Source organism: Tachysurus fulvidraco, chromosome 5 (genome assembly GCF_022655615.1).
Source record: "Tachysurus fulvidraco isolate hzauxx_2018 chromosome 5, HZAU_PFXX_2.0, whole genome shotgun sequence".
Classification (NCBI taxonomy): domain Eukaryota; kingdom Metazoa; phylum Chordata; class Actinopteri; order Siluriformes; family Bagridae; genus Tachysurus; species Tachysurus fulvidraco.
The window spans coordinates 9,656,423-9,679,341 of NC_062522.1; the positions used below are offsets into that span (position 1 = coordinate 9,656,423).

General features: G+C 40.2%; 2 protein-coding genes and 1 long non-coding RNA gene across 7 annotated transcripts; 1 reads left to right on the forward strand and 2 right to left on the reverse strand.

The window, feature by feature from the left end:
* The first annotated feature begins 100 nt into the window (after window positions 1-100).
* ccdc17 (coiled-coil domain containing 17) lies at window positions 101-13,168 on the forward strand. Its single transcript, XM_027154469.2, has 14 exons — window positions 101-620; window positions 3,851-3,955; window positions 4,061-4,114; window positions 4,267-4,387; window positions 7,224-7,362; window positions 7,694-7,801; window positions 7,897-8,033; window positions 8,122-8,244; window positions 10,090-10,217; window positions 10,340-10,425; window positions 11,231-11,446; window positions 12,057-12,264; window positions 12,432-12,560; window positions 12,665-13,168. The coding sequence occupies exons 1-14, from the start codon at window positions 408-410 to the stop codon at window positions 12,803-12,805; spliced, it is 1,908 nt and encodes a 635-aa protein (XP_027010270.2). The 5' UTR covers window positions 101-407; the 3' UTR covers window positions 12,806-13,168.
* On the reverse strand, window positions 12,898-13,568 carry LOC113647637. The gene is made up of 3 exons (XR_003441712.2): window positions 13,422-13,568; window positions 13,221-13,266; window positions 12,898-12,997 (listed from the first exon to the last, which is right to left on the reverse strand). It is a non-coding gene; the product is annotated as an uncharacterized LOC113647637 (long non-coding RNA).
* Window positions 13,569-14,671: 1,103 nt separating this feature from the next.
* LOC113647631 (nuclear autoantigenic sperm protein (histone-binding)) lies at window positions 14,672-21,015 on the reverse strand. Of its 5 annotated transcripts, none has more exons than XM_047813854.1 (16): window positions 20,831-21,015; window positions 18,983-19,021; window positions 18,789-18,902; window positions 18,309-18,389; window positions 18,111-18,220; window positions 17,716-17,834; window positions 17,298-17,685; window positions 17,013-17,071; window positions 16,842-16,921; window positions 16,688-16,761; window positions 16,134-16,322; window positions 15,836-16,008; window positions 15,696-15,758; window positions 15,540-15,614; window positions 15,120-15,248; window positions 14,672-14,876 (listed from the first exon to the last, which is right to left on the reverse strand). In XM_047813854.1, the coding sequence occupies exons 1-16, from the start codon at window positions 20,872-20,874 to the stop codon at window positions 14,844-14,846; spliced, it is 1,770 nt and encodes a 589-aa protein (XP_047669810.1). In that variant the 5' UTR covers window positions 20,875-21,015; the 3' UTR covers window positions 14,672-14,843. The 5 variants fall into 5 exon arrangements, with proteins under 5 accessions (XP_047669810.1, XP_027010256.2, XP_027010255.2 ...); XM_027154455.2 differs by having other exon boundaries at window positions 17,298-17,499; window positions 17,530-17,834; XM_027154454.2 differs by having other exon boundaries at window positions 16,842-16,918; window positions 17,016-17,071; window positions 17,298-17,834; window positions 20,831-21,014.
* Between the last annotated feature and the right edge of the window lie 1,904 nt (window positions 21,016-22,919).

The window sequence follows — 22,919 nt, forward strand, 5'->3', positions numbered from 1 at the left end:
TAATAATAAGGTGTCGTATATGGGTTTATCTGTATAAGACAAAGCAAAAAAAAAAAAAAGCTGCAGCTTGGAGGGGGGTGAAGAAGAAATTGTAATAAATATTTTGCACCAATTTGCCAAATATGTCTACCATTTGGTTTTCTGCCCAGGTGTTTGTATATTAAATTGGAAAAAAATGTTCAAAAGTGGATCAAAGAGGACAAGTGATATTGAGAGGTCAATATGACGCAGCCTAGTAAAGCTAACGCCTTGTGTTTATGAAGTGTGTGCTGTAGGGACTTCTTTATCCGTGTCCTTTGTTAAGTTAAACTGACATGGTGACTGTAACCAACAAACAAACCTGCTGAGAAAAGTGAAAACAGAGTCACCTGAATCAACTGGTTAACTAACGTGTGTCAGAGTCTGCGATGGAGCGCTCTGGAGAGTTCAGCTGTCATGATTGTAACATGGTGTTTCGCTCCTTTAGCCTTTTGGACAAACACAAGTCCCGGTTCTGTATAGGAAGTGCCATAGGAGACCCGACAGCATTAAGGAGAAGACGAGCGGAAATCGGTGAGCCCGAAAAGGTGAATATTTGCGTATTACGCCCAAGAATGACTAAGACTCCTGATCTGATTCATGTAAGTAAAACATGAGATTTCAGTGAAAATGTAGTTAGTACATGCTTACCTGAAGTTATTCTTTCAACATCAGTGTATTAGTGCTGATGTTATATTTAGAAATTATTTATATGGTCATGATGTGTATATTTTAATGATATGCTTTAAAAAAACATACTGTATCATTCCACTATCAGTAAATCTAAAGACTGGTTGAGAAAAAAGTCAAGATTGTTAAAAATATGCACACACACGTTGTTTAGAAGTTTGTGAAACCTTAAGAAATGTCTAATTTTCTGCATAAATAAGTCCCAAAATCAGACAAAATGAACCCAATCAAATAAATCAGACAACTATATTATATTTGGTAATTTATTCTTCAGGAAGATGTTCCAATATTATATATCTGAAAGGCAAAAGTATGTGAACCTCTAGGATTAGTATTTAATTTTCAAGGTTAAATTAGAGTCCATCAGATTTCAGTCAATGGGATGTTAATCAGGTGTTCATGAGTGCCCTGTTTTATATAAAGTTCAGAGATATATTAAAGTCTGATGTTCATGACATGTGCTTGTGGAAGGGGATCGTGGCAAAAATAAGGGAGATTTCTGAGGACTTCAGAAAAAGAGTTATTTTTGCTTATCAGGGTGGAAAAGGTTACAAAATCCTCTCTTAAGCATTTGGACTCATAGTCATATAGATTCTGTACAAATGGAGGAAATCTAAGGCCATTGGTACATTCCCAGAAGTGGTCAACCAACAAAGATCACTCCAAAAGCAAGTCAGGTAATAGTCTGTTTGGTCAGAAAGGAATACAGGGTAAATTCCAAGCAACTAAAGGCCTCTTTTACTTTTTTCTCTTTTACTTTTTTTTTTACGCTTATCTGAACTTCTCGGGTCACGGGGAGCCTGTGCCTATCTCAGGCGTCATCGGGCATCAAGGCAGGATACACCCTGGACGGAGTGCCAACCCATCTCAGGGCGCACACACACATTTTTCTCTCATTCACTCACGCAATCACACACTACACACAATTTTCCAGAGATGCCAATAAACCTACCATGTCTTTGGACTGGGGGAGGTTACCGGAGTACCCGGAGGAAACCCAAACTCTACACACACAAGGCGGAGGCAGGAATCGAACACCGTCCCTGGAGGTGTGAGGCAAACATGCTAGCCACTAAGCCACCATGCCACCCCCCCCTTACTTTAAAAAAAAAAGAAAGTGACGTGACATACGGCTAAGTATGGTGACCCATACTCAGAATTCATTCTCTGCATTTGACCCATCCAAAGTGCGCGCACACAGCAGTGAACACACACACCGTGAACACACACCCGGTGCAGTGGGCAGCCATTTGTGCTGCGGCGCCCGGGGAGCAGTTGGGGGTTCGGCGCCTTGCTCAAGGGCACCTCAGTCGTGGCCGGCCCGAGACTCGAACCCACAACCTTAGGATTACGAGTCAGACTCTAACCATTAGGCCACGACGTGCCCTATTATGTTAATGTTCACGAGTGTGTCATCAAACCTCGGTTTGCAAGGCAGAGTTTCAAGGAGACAGCCACTACTCTCCAAAAAGAACATCACTGCCCATGAAGATCATGTGGACAAACCTTAGGACTATTGGAAAAATAATTAGTGGAGGAATGAGCTCAAAATAAAACTTTTTGTAGAAAGTAAAATACAGAATTCCAGCATAAGAACCTGATACCTTTTGTGAAACGTGGTGGTGGTAATATCATGCTTTGGGCCTGTATTGCTGCAACAATGTATTCAGAACTTGACCAGTGACCTCTAGTTAAAATTGTCAGGACATCTGTCCATGAACTGGGTCATACACCAAGACAACAAGGACAAGCACCCAAGTCTGTCTACCAAAGAATGATTAAAGGGGAACAAAGATAATGTTTTAGAATGGCCAAGTCAATGTCCTGACTTTAATCAAAAAGGAAAACTGTGGAAGGACCTGAAGCCAGCAGTTCATGTGAGGACACCCACTAAAATCCCAGTGTTGAAGCTCTTCTCTACTGAGGAATGGGATAAAACTCTTCTAAGCTGTTGTGCAGGACTGATCAAGTTACCGAAAAACTTTACTAACAGTTATTGCTGCACAAGGGCTTACAACTTATAGATATGTAATGCTGGATCATTGTTCTCAATAATTGTGTATAATATATATATATACACAAATTTTTGGAAACCGTTTAGAAATGTCAATATTTCTCAAACAAATGAGGCAAAAATATTATACTTATAAATATAATCCATATGCTATATATTAACAGTTAATGTGAAGATATTTTTCATTCATATTTCCCTTAAATTCAGACTGTAGTGAATTTTTTTATACCAAAGTTTGAAATATTTTTATCCTGAATTAATTTAATTATTTAACAAAATATTCTCTACATTCAACACTAAATACTTTTTCTTTCAATGTATGTTTGTTATGATGTTATGATGTGTCTGTGGTTCATTAAGAGGATTCATCTTCCAGATGCAGCGGCGCAGCTTTATACACACAGCTGTAAGGTCAACACACATCTCACTATTCACAGTAAACAACAGCTCAGAGGTTGTTTCATTTACACTTCAGGTTACATCACACCCATATGAGTGACTTATATGCAAATGATGTGTCTCTACAAGACCTCATGTTTTGTGAGCATATTTTTTGAACATTCCCTCACTTTGAAGTTAATGACAACATTTACATTTTATTTTGTTACTAAGAGAAACCTGAAAAAAATGGACACTGGAGACTATCTATCCATCCATCTATCCATCCATCCATCCATCCTTCCATCCATTCATCCATGTACATTTTATTGTCTACTGATAAAGAGGTCAAGTTGTGTTGTTATTTTTGCTGTAAACAGATTTTTTAAGAAAGAAAGAAAGAAAGAAAGAAAGGAGTAAAAAAAAGAAATAAAGAAAGAAAGGAGTAAAAAGAAAAGGGGAAAAAAGAAAGAAAGAAAGGAGTAAAAGAAAGAAAATAGAAAGAAAGAAAGAAAGAAAGGATTAAAAAGAAAGAAAGAAAGAAAGAAAGAAAGAGAAAGAAAGAAAGAAAGAAAGAAAGAAAGGATTAAAAAGAAAGGAGTAAAAAGATAGAAAGAAAAAAAAGATAGATAGAAAGAAAGAAAGAGAAAGAAAAGGAAAGGAAAGGAAAATGATGAAGAGAAAGAAAGAAAGAAAGAAAGAAAGTAAAGTAAAGGCTGATGATAGAAATTGTGCCGTTCTGTGTGGCAGCTGAAAGAGCAGAGAGATAAACTGCTAAAGCAGACTGACAGACGACAGACCCACAGAGAACCCAGCATGGCCGACAGCCTGGCCTTTAACAAGCTCACTCATGAGGTGTGAGATCATCTTCTCTGATTTCAGCACAAATATATTTGATTTCAGATTTATGGAGTAGAGTCGTGTAGATCACAGTAGAGTTGAACAAATCCTTTATTTCAGTTTCATAAGCTGAGGATGTCAGTTGAAGAGTCTTTGCCCCGAAGACACGGAGAGGTCAGTTTTTAATAATCTTATGCTCTTATGTTTTAATATTTAGTGCACGAAATATATAAAAAATGTTATAATCAAGTATTATTTTCTTATACATTTTATGCAGCTTTTATTTGTGCAGTAAAAGGTTATATGTGTAAAATGGGTTTTTAAAGGGATTGTGTCCAGACAGAAAGTGGACTGATGGACAGAGGCTTCGGGAAGTGTATAAACACCATGAACAGAAGCTGGCTGAAATCCAGGCAAACACCACCGAGCTGGAGCAACAGAGAAAGGGTGAGTCTGTGTCACTCATTCATACTACAGCAACTGGGTTAAAAGTGGATTTAATGAGTGTAAATTCAGAACTTTAGAGAAAGAGTGATCTGATGTGGACCATGAACATACAACCAATAGTCAGACAGTGACAGCACACCACATCACACCACACCACAAACACCACACCACAAACACCACACCACACCACACCACACCACACCACACCACACCACATCACACCACACCACATCACACCACACCACAAACACCACACCACACCACAAACACCACACCACAAACACCACACCACAAACACCACACCACACCACACCACAAACACCACACCACAAACACCACACCACAAACACCACACCACACCACACCACACCACAAACAGCACACCACAAACACCACACCACAAACACCACACCACAAACACCACACCACACCACAAACACCACACCACAAACACCACACACAAACACCACACACAAACACCACACCACACCACAAACACCACACCACACCACAAACAGCACACCACACCACACCACAAACAGCACACCACACCACAAACAGCACACCACAAACAGCACACCACACCACACCACAAACACCACACCACAAACAGCACACCACACCACACCACAAACACCACACCACACCACACCATAAACACCACACCACACCATAAACACCACACCCAAACACCACACCACACACAGACTTAAATTCAAATTCATTTCAAATTCAAAGCAGCATTATAGAATATAAATATAATACAAAAATTTAAGATTAATATTAGATATATTTAAATGTTTTGTATTTATCCCCAATAAACAAGCCTGAAGTGACTGAGGTGACTGTGGTGAGGAAAGACTTAGATGGTAAAGGAAGAAACCAGACTCATTTGGGTGACACTGGATGTTGTGATAATGAATATACAGTCTGATAAATGTTGTATTGATGAGGAGGTTGTTGTTCTCAAACACCACATGGAGTCGGCATCTCCTCTTAGAATGTTCGAATACTTCATGAAGCAAAGTCCAACTGGAGCTGGTACACCTCTAGATGCCTCAGGATCCACACAGAGTCGGCCTCATCTCAGTGAAGGTTCAAAATCTTCATGACAAGGAAGACAATCAGAGCTAGTACAATTTCTAGAGAAAGAGAAATAGAGAAGCAGGAAAGCATCAGTCTAAAACTCTGTTGAGAGGAATTATAGCACATTTTTATATATAAATACATAAAACAAAAAGGGGAAATAAGAGCTAGTTTAAAATAAGTCTTTCAGTAAGAGGTACAGTAGGTCTTCACCTATCATTTGAGGATAGCCAGTGACTCAGCTGTTCTGATATCTAGGGTAAGTTCATTCCACCAACTCGATGGCAGAACAGAAAAGAGTCATGATGTATACCTCTTACCTCTTACCCTGAGATGGTGGGAACAGTCGAGCTGATAGCCCTGAGGAAGCGAGGTGCAATGTGAGGAGTGACAAGAGTCCAATGTTCCTGGAGAAACGTTGTTTCATTCTACTATGTACTGCATCAACTATATAGGGTTAAAATGACAATAAAAGCTTCTCGACTTGACTATCGACTCTTGAAGAGCTTTGAGGTAAACGGGCTCTTCTTAGCAGGCTGATTTGTAGGCAAGCATCATGACTTTGAATCTGATGCATGTAGCAACCGAAAGCCTGTGGATTGGTGCAGTGTGTGTGTGTGAGAACATAGGCAGGTTGAAAACAAGTCACGCAGTAGCTTTTTGGATCATTCGCAGAGGAAGAATTGTGTTCAATCGTAGACCTGCTAGCAGAAAGTTGAAGTAATCCAGTCTCAAAATGACAAGAGCCTGAACAAGCACCCGATCCTGAACAAGCACCTGAGCATCGTTCTGATGATGTATAGAAAAAAATGACATGAGCGTGTCACATTAGCAACATGCGAAAAAGAAAAGGACAGTTGATTTTCCATGGTAACACTGGGAACGGTTTCAGGTGAAGATCTTCAGTTAATCTTCACATCAAACGTCGGGACGGCTCTGACACACAAAATCTCTGTGACTTTATCCATGACATGGATGAGTAACTGCTGATCTCTAGGAATTTCACAGAGTTTATACAGAATGTTGCAAAGTACAAAAAACATCCTGTGAGCAGAAGGTCTGCCGCTGAAACACCTTGTTAATGACCAAAGGACCAAAAGACTTGCTGAGACCAAGAGAGAATGAACAGACTGGTCTGAGCTGTCTGTAGTCTACAGTAACTCAAATAAGCGCTCTGATTATTTTCACTCTCATTCACTCTCATACTCACACACTACGGACAATTTTCCAGAGATGCCAATCAACCTACCACGCATGTCTTTGGACCGGGGGAGGAAACCGGAGTACCCGGAGGAAACCCCCGAGGCACGGGGAGAACATGCAAACTCCACACACACAAGGCGGAGGTGGGAATCAAACCCCCAACCCTGGAGGTGTGAGGGCTTTTTAATGCACTTGTTCATTCGATTTGTCATAGTAACATAATGACAGCTTACGCTTATTCAGAACTTCATAATAAAAGGCTTACACAATGAGTTGTACAGTAAAAATTGGCTTTAAATACTGTTTTTTTTGTGTGTGAAATGTTTATTTAGTGTTTATGGTAAGGAGTCTCCAGTGTCAGTACTTTGTAAAAGAAAATCTGTAATTTCTCATATTCTTGATAACACAACAAGCTGTAATACTGCTCAACTGCTCAGTTGTATAAATGTCAATGTGAATAAGAGACGCTGGTGAGGGAATGAGTGATTAAATGTTATGATGTAAGTGATAAGACTTTCTTTAATAAATTAAACTTTTGTGTGTTTAGAGATTGAACGGCAGATGGCCTTGATTGGGCATGATGGAACGGCTCATCTGGAAGAGATCCTGTACAAGCTAAAAGAACAAGAAGAGAGAAATGAGGAGGTTCTGTGCCGACTCAGCACTCAGATCAATGCACTGCAGGGGTGAGAGAGAGAGAGACAGAGAGAGACAGAGAGAGACAGAGAGAGACAGAGAGAGACAGAGACAGAGACAGAGACAGAGAGGGAGGGAGAGGGAGAGGGAGAGAGGGAAGGGGGAAGGAGGGAGAGGGAGGGGGAGGGAGGGAGAGGGAGGGGGAGGGAGGGAGAGGGAGAGGGAGGGAGGGAGAGGGAGAGGGAGAGGGAGAGGGAGAGAGAGAGAGAGAGAGAGAGAGAGAGAGAGAGAGAGAGAGAGAGAAGCTCTTCTGATTAATCATTAACAATTTCCATTTGTACATCAATTTTTATTATACTGTTGAACTGTGATTTATTTAAGAGTGAAAGATACCAACGTTACACCAGACCCCCTAGAGGATAGGAGGACACAACATTTATCCTTTGACCTCATCTCTTCTGTGGATGACCCGCTCTCCATCCAGATAAGGTATGGCTCTGTCTCATATTGTAATAACATGAATAAACAGAAATATTATGAATTAGTTTCTACGGAAATGTCAATATTTTTTTGTCTTCTAACAGAGCTTTACATCTAGCATACATACAATCTGGAGGTTCTGATCCAGAGGTTCTGGCTCACCTGCATGACCTTCAGGTGGAGTCTCACGCGCTGGAGCAGAGCCGACCTGCAGCTGAACACCGGACGAGGAAGAACCGACGTGAGTAATGCAGAGTTTGTGAAGCTTTACTACTCTACATTCTGTCCATGCAGAATGAAAGCTTGTCATTACTCACTGCTGTCTTCAGGAATGAAGTTCTCTCATCCAGCCTTGGACTCAATTATCATGGCAGTGGAGCAAGAGAACCAGCAGCTGGAGGAGCAGATCCTCAAGCTGCAGATAGACAGAGAGAGACACAGAGGAAGAGCTGGTAATCCCTGTCATTTTTGTTGCCAAAATATAATTTCCTTACTTGGCTTAATATCATGAAAGGTTCATTAAGAAAACTGTCACAAGTTCGCACTAAAATACAACAGGATGTTGCAAATTTGATTATTTTCCAATAACAGCACGCCTTGAAGTGTTCCTCACACCACAACAAGTTGCCTGTTTGTGTTAATGAGCAATAATTTCTGCTACATTTAATGGTTTGACTCATCACAGAAACAAGTTAGTTCCTGTTATCACCGACTTTATTATCAGCTATATACAGTATTTCTCTCACTGACCTCACTTTCTCTTAATTTTGAAGTTCATTCATTCATTTTCTACCGCTTATCCGAGCATCTCGGGTCACGGGGAGCCTGTGCCTATCTCAGGCGTCATTGGGCATCAAGGCAGGATACACCCTGGACGGAGTGCCAACCCATCGCAGGGCACACACACTCTCATTCACTCACACACACTCACACACTACGGACAATTTTCCAGAGATGCCAATCAACCTACCATGCATGTCTTTGGATCGGGGGAGGAAACCGAAGTACCCGAAGGAAACCCCCGAGCCACGGGGAGAACATGCAAACTCCACACACACAAGACGGAGGCGGGAATCGAACCCCCAACCCTGGAGGTGTGAGGCGAACGTGCTAACCACTAAGCCTCCGTGTCCTCCTACTTTTGAAGTTGATAATACCAAAAAAAATACAGCTTCTCATGTTAGAGAGAAGCTGCTGAGTGCAAAGTCTACTGTCTTGACGCTGGAGACTATTTTATAAATGTGGAGCATGCGCTAAACTAATGCCTTACACTTAGCTACAGAAAAGCTAACATATTAAAACAGGATTCATATAAACCTGAGAGTTATATTCCAGCTGGCACTAGTGTTAGAGTGAAATAATCACTACACCTTCTGACCAATCGGAGCTAAGAATTTAGCAGGACTTTGGTAAAGATTTTTAGTGATAGCTACAGAAAATGTTCAGCTATTAGCAGAGAGATAATTTTCTTATATTTTCATTGAAAAGTGTCTTCTTATAGACTCACGGTCCAATTTAATCGGAAAACACGTTTATACAGTTACCTAATCAGCCAGTTATTTGGCAACAGAATACCACAAAAAAAAAAAATCATGCAAATACAGTTCAAGAGTTTCAGGTGATATTCCACCAGAACGAAGAAAAAGGTGTGATCTCTGTGACTGTGCGTTCATGCGAGATTTGAGTATTGAGTAAACTGCTGATCTCCTGGGAATTTCACCCAACAACAGTCTCTAAGTCAGGAACGTCTGGGACAATTCTCGTGTTTGGTGTGAAAAACAAACAAGCAAAAAAAACATTGAGTGAATGTCAGTTCTGTGGGTGGAAACACCTTATTGATTAGGATATAGTAACTAATATGATCACTAATTACAGCCATGGTGAGCTGAAAAGCATCTCACCATGATCTCATTCAATGTTGAGGCACCAACAACCTGTTCACAGAGGTCACACTTTTTCTTCATTCAGATTGTAAATATGAACTGAAGATTTTTTTTGCATTGCACTGCTGTCACATGATTGGCTGTGTAGATAAATTCTGTTCTTATTTCAGTATAAATAAATGCGGATCTAAATAAATGTTGAAATTATGGAACCATGTTGAAATTCACAAGAGTAAGGCAAGAATAAGACAAAAATAAATACATAAAATCAGAAAGTAATATTTCTCTGGCTGGATATTTTTATGACGTAAGTTAATACAATAAATTGGTCCACCTAAAGAGCAAATCAAGTATCGGTGACGAAGTTAACCGTCTATTGGTGCGTCTGTCCTTTTCATTGATCTTCTGCTGCAGCTGGTTCAGAGCTCAGTCTGATCCAAAAGAACCACATCCATCAGCTTTCCAGTCTGCAGACCGAGATCTCCAACCTCAGGAAAGAAGTGGAGAAAAGCAGGGGGAGAAAAACTCACCCTCCTGCTCAAGTAGGTTTCATTTGTATTTATATTTGTATATCTGTACAATAAAGTTGCACTGTTTTATTGTCTAGTAGTGCTGTATGTGTTAATACTATGTTATCTGTACAGACACATATTGCATGTTTCAGGAACATGGTTCACAACAGCATTCACTAATGGACAGACATGTGTTTAGCTCAGCTGACTCTCTTGGTCCTGCTCCTTATGATCCTGTGTGAGTTCACTATCTCTTTTCTTCCGGTTAATAGATGATACGTAAGGAATAAAAGGCTTGGATATACAGTTATAAGAAAGTAATTTACAATGGGGTGGTATGAGATGCAAAGGGTAATTGTTACCATGTTACATAGCCAAAGGTATGTGGACACTCGGCTATTACATTACAGATTTGCTGTTATAGTTATCTGTAATTATATATATTTATAAAGACTTTCCGCTAGATTTTGTCTGTGATTTGTGCTCATTCAGTCACAAGAGCATTAGTAAGGTCAGGTTCTGACATGTATTGAGGAGGTCTGAGGCAAAATTAGCAGTTCATCCCACAGGTGTTCAGTGGGGTTGAGGTTAGGACGTTGTACAGGACACTCGAGTTCATCCAGTTCAACCTTGGTTAACCCTGTCTTCATGGAGCTCTATGCTTTGTGCACAGGGGGCATGGTCATACTGGAACATGAATTTCCAGTGAAGGGAAATTGTAAACTTTGTGTAAACAGTTTGAGGAAGTTTAGGGTAGAACCACTTATGACACAAACTTTTGACCATATTGTATATTTTCAATTACGTTAAAGCAAAGTGGTGAAGCTGTAAGATTTATATATGTTAACCCACCCATGTAAATCTTATCTGGAACCTCAAAGCACCACAATGTACAGTATAATAATGGATAGTTAGTGTACACCTTTTCAATGTATTGTCAGTGATGAATATTGTCAGGACAGAGTATGGCAATCATAATTAACAGAACAAATACCAAATGTCAGTCATCAGAAAATAAACCTAATGATAATTTGTATATACAGGTCTGGATTTGTGATCTTCTATGACATGGTCCTTGGTGTGGATGCCATGTTTAGCTCAGTTCATCTGGTAGCCAGGCTGTTCTCTGGGGGGCAAGAAATCGGGCAGCCTACCCCCATGCCACCTGTCCAATGCCAGCCTGCTGAGGCTTTAAGCTATCCACAGAGAAAGCATGCTGGAAACTATGCCTTACTAGCTGTTCAGCAGCCTGTGCAGAGGTAACAAGGCTTAATCCTGATTCATTTACACTCTGTCCTTCAAGACTGCCTTATAAACTGCCTACCTGACTGGATTTTGTTCTAATCTAATATTCATTCAGTTAAACACTGGAGCTTTAATAAGAAACTAAAAACGGGGTTTAAAAAGCCCTTTCTTTTGGATTCACACTTATACCACTTACACAATAGACTTCTAATAGTGTCAAGGTTTCTCACCTCATATAATAACATAATTATATATAACATATATAATAACAAAATACTAATTAAAATGTCTGTCAGCATCTGCACGTGAAGTTCTTTTACGTTGCTTAAACACACTGAAATACAAATTTATACGAAGATCCACAGTATTAAGGCTACTATTTTCTCATATCACCCATTAAAACTGCAGGCAAATATGTTGCACCGTCCGCATCATATTATCGGCATGTTTGTTGTCTATTCTCAGTTTGACTTAAGCTATTTTCAGTGAATGAATTAAACCACGTTTAAAATCACACTGCTTTTACACTTTGACTTATCCTGTCATAGTTGTGCTTGTAGGGGTTCTGAATTGTTATCGGAGGTTTACGATCATGAGAACCAAAAACTGAAAGTTTCCATACAGGTTGCAGCCGTCTCCATCTCTATATTTGGTGGTGGAAGTTCAGATTGTTGGTGGTTTTGGCTTGTGTGATGAGGAGATGAGAGGCTGGTCCAAACTGCAGCTCTTTGACATTCACAATCAGGTTCAGAGTGGATTCTGGAAACTTCCTTTCCGCTCTCTTCCTGTGAGGCCGTGCCTCAGCCCAGGCCACCTCAACTCTGTACCACAGGTAACATTCTAAAACATCTTTCCTATTTTAGCACAGTATTGTTCTCTGCTTCTTTAATAAGGAATAGATATGTTTGTTCTGTATGTAGAAGAACTATACTAATACAAAGCACGTCATCTCATTTATTTTAAATTTAACATTGTTGCTTTGGTCCTCTCCATTGTCAGTTGGGTAACATGGAGATTTGCCTTCGCATAGTTAATGCTCGTGATGGAGATGTCCAGTCACTTGCTACGATCGGTCCTAACAATAGTAGGCAGTACAAGTATCCATCAGTGGTATGCAACCCATCAATGGTATACAAAATTTCTTTCACACCATTTATGTTCCATTTTCTCTTAGGATTGTAAATTGTTTTAAACATCACTATAAATACAACCTTGTTGATTAACCATTGCAGGATGTTTCACACTCAGACACTGAGAGGGAAGGACAAACACCTCAGCCAAAACCTTTACAACTTTCATCCAATCCGTTTCTCTCATCATTGCCCCAGACTGATCATGTGGACCCTCCCCCAAAAGACAGTGTTCATAGTTAAGAACGAAGACTTCATTCAACTTCAAACCAATCGGATCTGGGCTGCTGTGACTATGTCGATCAATTCATTTTCATGATGTGTTCTGGGTCTCACCTATCAATGCTGATTTGTAGAATTGAACTAGATTGACAAATTTACACCAGTTGTGTTTAAAGCTTGATTCTGGTTCGTCAGAAGGTGTTGATTCGTTTTCTGTAGCATCAAAGCAAACAAGAGGGTACAAACTTTTATAGCTGTTAGAACCAGAACTAGCTATTATCACAGATTCATACATCATTAAATGTACAATGCATCACTGTTAAGTCATGAAAAATATCTTAATTGTTGTCAAATCTTTAGTGTAAGAGAAATAAAACATTTTTGTTTCCCATGTTGATAATCTTTGATTATTTTCCTATAAAAGCAAAAATCCAACCGTTTTATTTCTGGTCATTTCTGGCTCCTCTGGAGTTGGAGTGCCCCTAATCCACAGCATAGTTTCCCAAGTGATACAAAACAAATGGATGGATTAAATAAACAATAATGCTTTTAAATTATATTAATCTAGCTTTATCTAAAAATAGATCTCTTAGACACACTCAAACACTCTAGATATGATTTAATCGCATTTACCTACCTCTTCAGTTTAAACAAACCCTTGAAAGTGACAGCTTGTAATTCGGTGAGAAATGACCAGTTATTTTACGCCACATCAGGCTGGTTGTGGCACCTGAGGGGATGTTATGGTTTAAATACTGCAGCAGTCTGCTTCATCCACCTCACAACCTTACTGAAAGCCCTCAGGTATCAGTTCATGGTCCACCTGTTTCATATTAAATCACTGGTCTCAGCAATCAGACCTCAAACTCAACCAAGCCAGTCGACCTACTGGTGCAGAACGACTCTCTGATGGACCTGTCAATCACCATAACACACTCACAATCCTGACATGCAGGGGTGTATAACTTATGCTGATGCTCATGTAATTCTCTGATGTCCATATGTCTAAGATCTTATTGCTGCCAAAAACATCTCTTAAAATTTGCTCTTGGTTATTTTCTACATTTTTTACAACACTTGGTCTCTTTAAATTGTAGAAACAATACTGCACTTATAAACTAGTCAGTGTCTTCAGCACTAATCTAAAGCACAAACATCTGTCAGTTCTTTTATAAGATCTTACATATACAATGCACCCATAACTGCATGGCTAAGAGAATGTGCTTTACTGTACAACCTCACAGCTATTGGAGGTCAGTAGACTTTTTAAAAGTCACACACAAGGCATCAAGTCAAGGATGAGAGTAATCACTATCAGGGAGGTGATATTTTATATACCACAGATAATTGTCAATAGAAAACACATTCTCTCACATCCCTTTTCCTCAAGTCATCTTTTCAGATTTCTTGCAATCCCCATCTTACAAGAACATCTTTAGTTATTTTTACTATAGCGCTCTGCTCGGTAGTGTCAGTGGTTTCCATTTTAGATGAACTACCCATTGCCGCTTGCTGATTTCGAGAGCTTGAAGCCATACAATTGCTCAGTATCCACAAGTAAAGACTTCAAAATATAGTAAAACCCAATTACTTGTTTAGACTAGGCACTGAGCTGGAAATGGATTTAGAAGACACAAAGAGGCCAACCTTTGAGCTAAACTGTAAAAGTAATCCCTTAGACAATACTAGCCTGAAGGAAGCCCAGAGAATGCTTAAGGCTTTAAGTATTTCTGTAGTTTGCCTGCATACTGAACCCCAGAGCATTTCCACTTTATCCCAAAACAGGCACTATCTTGGACATCAGCTTCCAACTTCAACATACTTTAGACCCAAATCAACAAATTTTGCTTTTATATAAATATAATAAAAGTGCTCACATCCAAAACATGACATGTATGCAAATATTTATTGATTCTTTACAATACAAAAATTGGACAGACAAGAAAAGAGGGGTAAAGGAAAAAAAACTATTTATAAAACAAAATGCTGTTTATGAATGCTGTTGAGGCAGGCATGCTGTGCTGGTTGGAAGATCACTGGGCATTCTAGCATATCCCCGTCATGCCGTGGCTTCTGCAGAGGAATTCACAGCCTAAAACAAAAACATGAGAAAAGAAAAAAAAAGCAAAAGCAGAGTCAAAAAATTCAAGCAAACAAAGCACTTTAGATTCATTGCTTAGTAGACATAGCAAGCCACAAAGCAAAAAAATAAAATAAAATCCTGCAAATGATCTGTATTGGGGAAAGGCATGTGTGATGGAGCTACGTAATAGGCCCTGTCCTGAAGCACCTCTGCTGACCCTACAAGCAGAAACATTTAAGCCTATCAACTCGCCTCCTGCTCCATTTTCTCCTGGACTCCATTGCTGTTGCTGGCAGAGTCGGCGCTGCCATTAACTGTAGTCTCCTGTTTGACCTTTTTAGCATCACTGTCCTTTTTTGGGCTCTCGTCTTCTGGTTTCCTCTGTGCAGGAATACAAAGCAGGATAGAACAGACTTTATTTCTTCCCCTCTTACCTCCTCAGCTCAACTCATCTAATCTACTGACCAACCGCACAAATCCACAGCTGCACTCACAGCAAATCAGACTACTCACGAGTCACCCATTAACCATGACATCACTTCTAAAAATCACAATCACATGCATGCCTCAGGGGGTGCGACACCTTCTATTGAGGGGTTCTATACATACTGGTGAAACTGTTAGGGTCTGTTGGAGAGTCAGTTAGTGAACGGTCAGCGGTTGGATGCTCACCTTTTTACGGACGAGATGAGAAATATCTGATGCAGATTTTGAAGAGGACGCACCATCAGCAGGCTTAACTGCAATCTGAAAACCGATCAGAGTGCGCTGTTAAAGGATGAAACCAAATATAAAATATTTAGCACGTGTTAAAGTTTCCCAATATACCAGGGCAGCTGTAGATGAAGCACCATTTTCAGTTGCAAATCCTGACGATGTAGATGCCCCTCCCTGAAAAAGAGAACTCGATGCTTCAGCCAGACTATACAACCATTTCCAGTACACAAACAGTATAATATTCAACTCACCAGGGTCTGTTGAATCGCTTCTGTTGCTGCAGGAGCGGTCCTCTGGCTTTCCTTTGCATCTTCCACCTTTTCAACAATTTCTGGCAAAAGCTCCTTCAGTTCCTCTAGTTCACGCTTTTCCTCTGCTGCTCCTTCAGCACCTTCTGTTTTGTCAATTACTTCTTGAAGCATGGCTGGTAAGAGATCCATCAATTTAAATGCTCATCCAGTAAAGAATCTTGCTTAAGATTTATCATGGTCAAAAGTTAGTCATGGCAAGGAATATCCAACAGTTGAAATCATATGAACTATAACATACCCAGGCGACTCTCTATGACTTTGATTGAACTGCTGAAGTGTTGGATGGCCTGGTTGTATTGGCCTGTATAATTGAAGGTCATGCCCAATTGGTAATGGGTCTCTGCCAGCAGACGACTGTGAGGAGGGAGATGCTTTATCTGTATGGCTAAGCACTCCTGAAAGTCCTCCAAGGCCTGGCTGTAGTTTCCTATAAAAGACCAAGTTAAGCTCATCAGCAATGAAAGAAGAGAGAAATACATCTGCAAGTTTCCTTTGACATAGCAATTTGGAAAATAATGATTTTAAAATTGCAATGCACACACACTTGAAGGTGCTATATCCAGAAAGAGGTTTTTTTTAGTGAGAAAGGGGAGGAAAGAAGTAGAAAATAAAAATAAGTCAAGGTGGAGGTTTCATCTCTAGGAACATTGAAACAAATGAACCCGAAATGGCCCATGTGTCAGTTTGGAACCAAAAGGATCCAGTTAACAATTTCCACCATGCATCATTTCACAACAAATTTGAATTTGGACTAAATTCCTTTAACAGTTCAACAGTTTAAAGTAAACATACCCGATTCTACTCCAACTTCACCGAGTTTCAAGAAAATCTGTGCAGCCATTAGCTGGTCCTCTTTGCTTTCCTTTCTGCAAACAAGACACATCTTATTTTTCTAGAACAAGAACAAATACCCAAGTGCGTGGGTTCCCCCTGTAGGAGTTCATACCGTTTGTAAATCACTTTAGCCACTTCCAACATCTCCCATGCTAACTGAAGATTTCCAACATCATCCTCCTCACCCTCCTTTAAGGCAGGGCCCAACAACAACAAAACAAAAACCTCATTAATTCTTTTAAATTTATCAACACACCCTTATAAAACACCTGGATTAAGTACAAACCTCTGCATTTTCATCTGCATCTGCTTCCTCTTCGTCATCGTCATCATCTTCAGCATCTAAACAGGTAGACACAATCAGAAAAATCCAGCAAACACAAGAGAAGCTTTTGTAGCATCTGCAAAAGGTCACAACTACAATGTATTATTCAGATCCAAGAGTCTGTTTGGGTCAGAAAGGTTCACCAAGTGAAGGAGGGGGGGAAAAAAAAAAAAGCCACCAGTGTAAACCACAATTTCCTCAACCATACACCCATGTGCTCTACGTGGACTTTAAGGCCACTACCTCCAGCATCTTCCTCCATAGGCTCTGGCTGTTCTTCATTTTCTCCCTGATCCTCATCTTTCTCAGTATCCTCCTTTGCCTCTCTTGTAACCTCAGGACCTTCTTGTTTTGAGGAGACAGCTTTATCCAACTCTTTAATACTTCCAGCAGTCTGCACTTCACTTTTAAGATTTTCTGTAGACTCTTGATTTTCAGCCGGGGCCTCAGCCTCCACCCGATTTTCAGCCGGGGCCTCAGCCTCCACCCGATTTTCAGCCGGGGCCTCAGCCTCCACCCGATTTTCAGCCGGGGCCTCAGCCTCCACCCGATTTTCAGCCGGGGCCTCAGCCTCCACCCGATTTTCAGCCGGGGCCTCAGCCTCCACCCGATTTTCAGCCGGGGCCTCAGCCTCCATCCGATTTTCAGCCGGGGCCTCAGCCTCCACCCGTTCTTCCTTGACTTCTTGCTCATTACCCACTTTTAGCTCCCCTTCCTGAGAATCACTCTTCTCAGACATGGCTTCATAAACCTGTTCACGGAGCTCATCTCTGGTTTTCTCTGTAATGCGGTGGATACATTTATGCAAAAGACATCTTTTGACCAAGATTGGTGTGCAATTGTTCATGTTGAAAGGATTCACACATCTGCATTATAAAAATAGCCCAGAACTTTTACTAACTTATTACTATACCTTCACAGGGATTTGAGAACACCCATCTACAAATCACCTTTAGGCTTAAGAGCCAAATACACATACGTATACAAAAACCTAATGAAGCCATATTTAAAGAGCAGATACCTGTACAACACAAGTGTTTCCCATAAAATACCCACCATCCAAGTTATCTGCACTCTCAATCTTCGAGTCATTGTGCTTCTCGCCCTCCTCTGAGGATTCCTCCGGGACTCCCTCCAAAGCATTACCCAAGACGGAGTTCTCCATCCTGTGAGTACACCCACAGAGTGATGAACGGTTTGGCTTGAACAAGATGGTTACAATATCCAAAAGCAAGAAACTGTTCTATACATTACCTGGCAAGCTCCAGCAAGGACTTCCCACACAAGAAGAATGCTTCTCCGCATTCATCAGCAGTGTCGCCATATTTCTCAGCTCTGTGACAATTGTGTGATTAAAACAGAATTTAATAAAATGTTTCCTGTTTTGCTATCCATCCATTTCAAAGCAGTGAAGCACAAAGTGTTCATCATTGACATAAATAACTGCCATTACACCAGTGCATCTAGCAATTTAATGTTAGCTACAAGTTACAAAACCGCATTGGCAAGCAAGATGGTCACAGCGTTGATCTTGAATTTTCAAATTTTAAAAAGCTTAAACTTTATAATTCAACTCTCCTTAAATTTCTTCAAGATTCACACAAGAATTAGTACAAGAGAGCTAGGAAAGCATAATCTACGATTGTCACACATGAGGATGAAATACACCAAATCCACACTTTATCCAACAGGCCTGCAAAACATGGCCAGTTACACAAAGTCAGTCACACTTACAGCATGGCACAGGCCTCCTGAAACACACTGACTGCAGATACAACATCTTTCATGACCAGGTGCCTGTTTCCAGTGCCAATCAGCTTCTTCGCCTCTTCAAACACATCTACAGAGCTGAAAACCACACAAAATGTTAAACTTATACATGTAAGCAAGTTTTCACCGATTTAGGTATTAAACACCTGAAACCTCACCTCTCGGCAGCACTCGATGAGCAAGGCTTCTCCTCCACACTGGAAGAAAAATAAAAAAAAGTTTGCAGACAGATCTCTAATCAAATAAGGAGTTATTTGTCAAACTTTTAATGCCATGTGAGAAGCAACCATCCATCTTCAAGGCAAAAATCTAGTTAAATACAGGACGTGCGTATTTTTTTGTTTTAACATTCCAAACAAGGTATAGATGTCTTCAGAGATGAAATATATAGCCTTGAACAGATGAATTCATTATTGGTGTGAGCAGGATGCTAAAAAGTCAGAATAGCTGAAATCTAACACACTTCTTGAAAAACTGAACTCAAACTTTGGCAGTAATTAAAATAAATACAAGTCACAGGTTGCCTCAAATCTTGTCTCCCGTGCCATGAGGATTTTGGACCTCCACTGAGATGAGGCCAACTCTGAGGATCCTGAGACATCTAGAGATCTACCAGCTCCAGTTAGACTCCACTATATTAAAGAGATGCCAACTACATGAGGTCTTTGAGGACAACAACCTCATCATCAATACAACATTTATCAGACTGTATGTTTATAAATCACACCCTCCGGTGTCACCCAGATAAGGATGGGTTCCCCATTGGGTCTGGTTCCTCTCAAGGTTTCTCAAAGAGTTTTTCCTCCCCACAGTCACCAGAGTCACCTCAGACTTGCTCATTGGGGATAAATACAAACATTTAAAAATATCTAATATAGAATTTTGTATTATATTAATCTTTATAATAACCTTTTGTTCTATGTTTATGTTCAATAAAGCTGCTTTGAGAATGTCAATAGTAAAAAAGCGCTATATAAATAAAACTGAATCAAATCTCTAGGGCTCATTTAATCGCAGTATTAATGGTTCATAATCTTAATGCCCAGCTCTGTTCAGCATGTCCGGAAAAACAAACTCAAAGATGGAGAGGAGAGAAAAATAACAAAAAAAAAAAAAAAAAAAAAAAAAAATTTAGATTTTGCTGCACACCGGATTTTCCTACCAGTGGTGAAATGTGCAAGATTTAATGGTCGCACAGGCTTCAATACCACCTAAAGCAATCATTTGACGATGTAGTATAGTATTTTAGCTATACATCTTATCATTGCTATAAGGCTTAGTGAAATGAAGCCAATAAGCTGAAGCATAAGTGCTGAGAGAAAATATGAGGGTTTATAAGTGAAAAAAGAAATAAGAAAGCCAGTTGAAGTATGACATGTCAGCCTAGAATAGTGTTGTGTATACACACGTAAATAGTAAGTCTGTACATTATGTAAACCTTTATAACCACAATAAATAACTAAAACGTTTAAAAACAATGCGAATAAAAGTCAATAAAACATCCACTGAGGCGTTTTTATACCTTTACTGTAAGATAAAATGGTTCATGTGTCTAAAAACCCCTTTTGGTTTAAAGTAAAGTAAACACAGTAGCCGCTAGCTTAGCATAGCTTCGCTTAGCTTAGCACAACACACAGTGAAGTCAGTGCAGGAGTGCAGCTAGCATCGCACGCGCACAGTCAGTGAGGGGATTAAGCTTATTTAGCTTTATAAAGTCTGACAAACTCGTGATAACGTGAAAGTGAAAACCGAAGCACGAGCAGTTTTATGGTGCTCGTGTAACAGAAAGGAAAGTAAACCGACTTAAGTGGAGTGACGCTAGCGAGCTAGCAGTGCTACTCTCCCGCCAAACGTCACGTCCTCGCGCACTAATCAGCGTTAGAACGGGCGTCACAACGGCAGCAGCGTACTGACTAGTGCGCGAGGGCGCAGTGGTGAACAACAGAACCGGCCTCGTGCGCTGCGACCAACATACATCAGGCTCAAAGGTGGGGAAGAAAACTCACGCTTTTGTGGACGAAGAAGCAGCAACGTCGGTTTCCTCCGGCATGTCCAGTGTGCGCGTTAACCGACAACTTAAAGTACACCAAATAGCCCAGGGAAAGAAAAAAAATGGCAGGCGCTCGCGCACGGCTGATTGTGAACCGAATCCGCTTGGCGCCTTTAAATACAAACGCTGTGTACTTTCCCGCTAACCTTTGACCTCGTGTCAAAGCGCGGGAATGGATTTTAAAGGGCACGCGCAAGCTTGGAAACCTAACTAGGGCTCAAATCTCCACAAGTGTTATTATGTATGTAACACTTCCTACATTAGAGCAACTAGTGCTTTAGTTTACCTTTTTGTTTGTTTGTTTATTTTCACGTAATTTGAAAAGTGTTTGTTTTTTCACTATATGCCCACATGTTTGTGGACACCTGATACATTCACATTCATGTTTGTTGAATGTCCCATTCCTGAGATGACAAGAGTAGTTGTTTAATCTTGCCATACTGATACGTATAATTGTCTATTATAAGCACAAAAGTTAAAATCAGCTTTGTCTAAAGAGGCTCTGAGAGTAGGGTTGCCACCTTCAGTACAGAAAAATAAGGGACGCCTGCTGCAGTGGGGGCCACACCCCTCGGGGCCACGATGACCAAAGTCCCGATGGCGTGCCAGTGGTGGTATATCATAGCTTAAAACATGTATTCATAAAATTATTAAGATTGATACCAATGGACATTATAATATGTCTGTTGAAATCAGTGTGAACAGATGCACCTTATTATAATGTCCATTGATACCAATGGACATTATAATAAGGTGAACAGATGCACTCAGTCTCTCACTATCACAACTTAAGTGGTCATACTGAATACACAGCTATGACAATAATAAATATACGCCAACAAAGTGTGACTGAGAACACAAAAAATAAGCTTTTGGAGGAACTTCTGAGATATTTTATTAACTTATTATTGAATTAACAGATTCATAACTTAGTAATTATAACTTGCAAACTTGCAAAAGATCTTCCATGAATATCATGAACTTAATAACATCAGTGGATGTATATCAGTGTATGAGTGAATATCAGCGGACCAGAAGTAGTAGTGTGCAGTATTGGAGCAGGTCAGGCCTACTTTCTTTTATAAGTGTACTTCTTGTCACTCCGTGCAGCACTGAGAAGCTGTTTGTCTTTCAAACAGCTACAGCTACCTCTGAACAGGACTGCTCAAAGTTAAAAGTGATCAAGAGCTCACTCCTAATGAGCTCCACAGAGCACCTGTTCCATATGGATTTTCTGTCACTCTGACTCTGTCAAAAGAACCGGTGAGGCGTCCCGCCCTCCTCTGACTCTGATTGGCCGTGATTGGCCGTCCCGCCCTCCTCTGACTCTGACGGCCCGTAACCCTAAAACAAACCAATCAAACCAATGATGGCAAAGAGTATTACCCAATCAGGGGCAGAATAGAACAGAGCCTTGTGGGACACCATATTGTACTTTATCAGGGCCTCAAGGTCTTCCGTTGATTAATAATAAATCATTTGTTAATTAATTAGTTAAAACATACTACTGAATGAATATGACTACATATGACTAAATATATAACTTTGGCTAAAGATCTATACCAACAATGTTTCTGTTTAATCACATTTCATTTTAGTATTCTAAGAGATTTTGTGTCAGGTGAAATGATAAATATCATTTGAACATGTGGGTTTATTTGACAGGATTCCTTGTGATGTGTGTGTTGGGTAAATACTAAAACCCTGTCCCAGATGTCACCCACTCACTTTTACTATAGTTGAACGGAAGAACAAACCAAATTCAGACAAACTGCATATTCACATAGTTAGATACAAGTCATTTCTAAACTAAATACAGTTGATTTTGTTCGTATTTCTATAAGAGGTTGGCCAGTATAGTATCCATGGGTAGCTAGAAAAAAACACAACTCAGAAATCAACTTTACATGTAATATCTCTTTCGACAGGCACAGCACTTCTGTACTGGCAGTGGTGGCTCAAGCAGCTAAGGCTCTGGGTTGTTGATCAGAGGATTGGGGTTGGCACTGCCAAGCTGCCACTGATGGAACCTTGAGCAAGGCCCT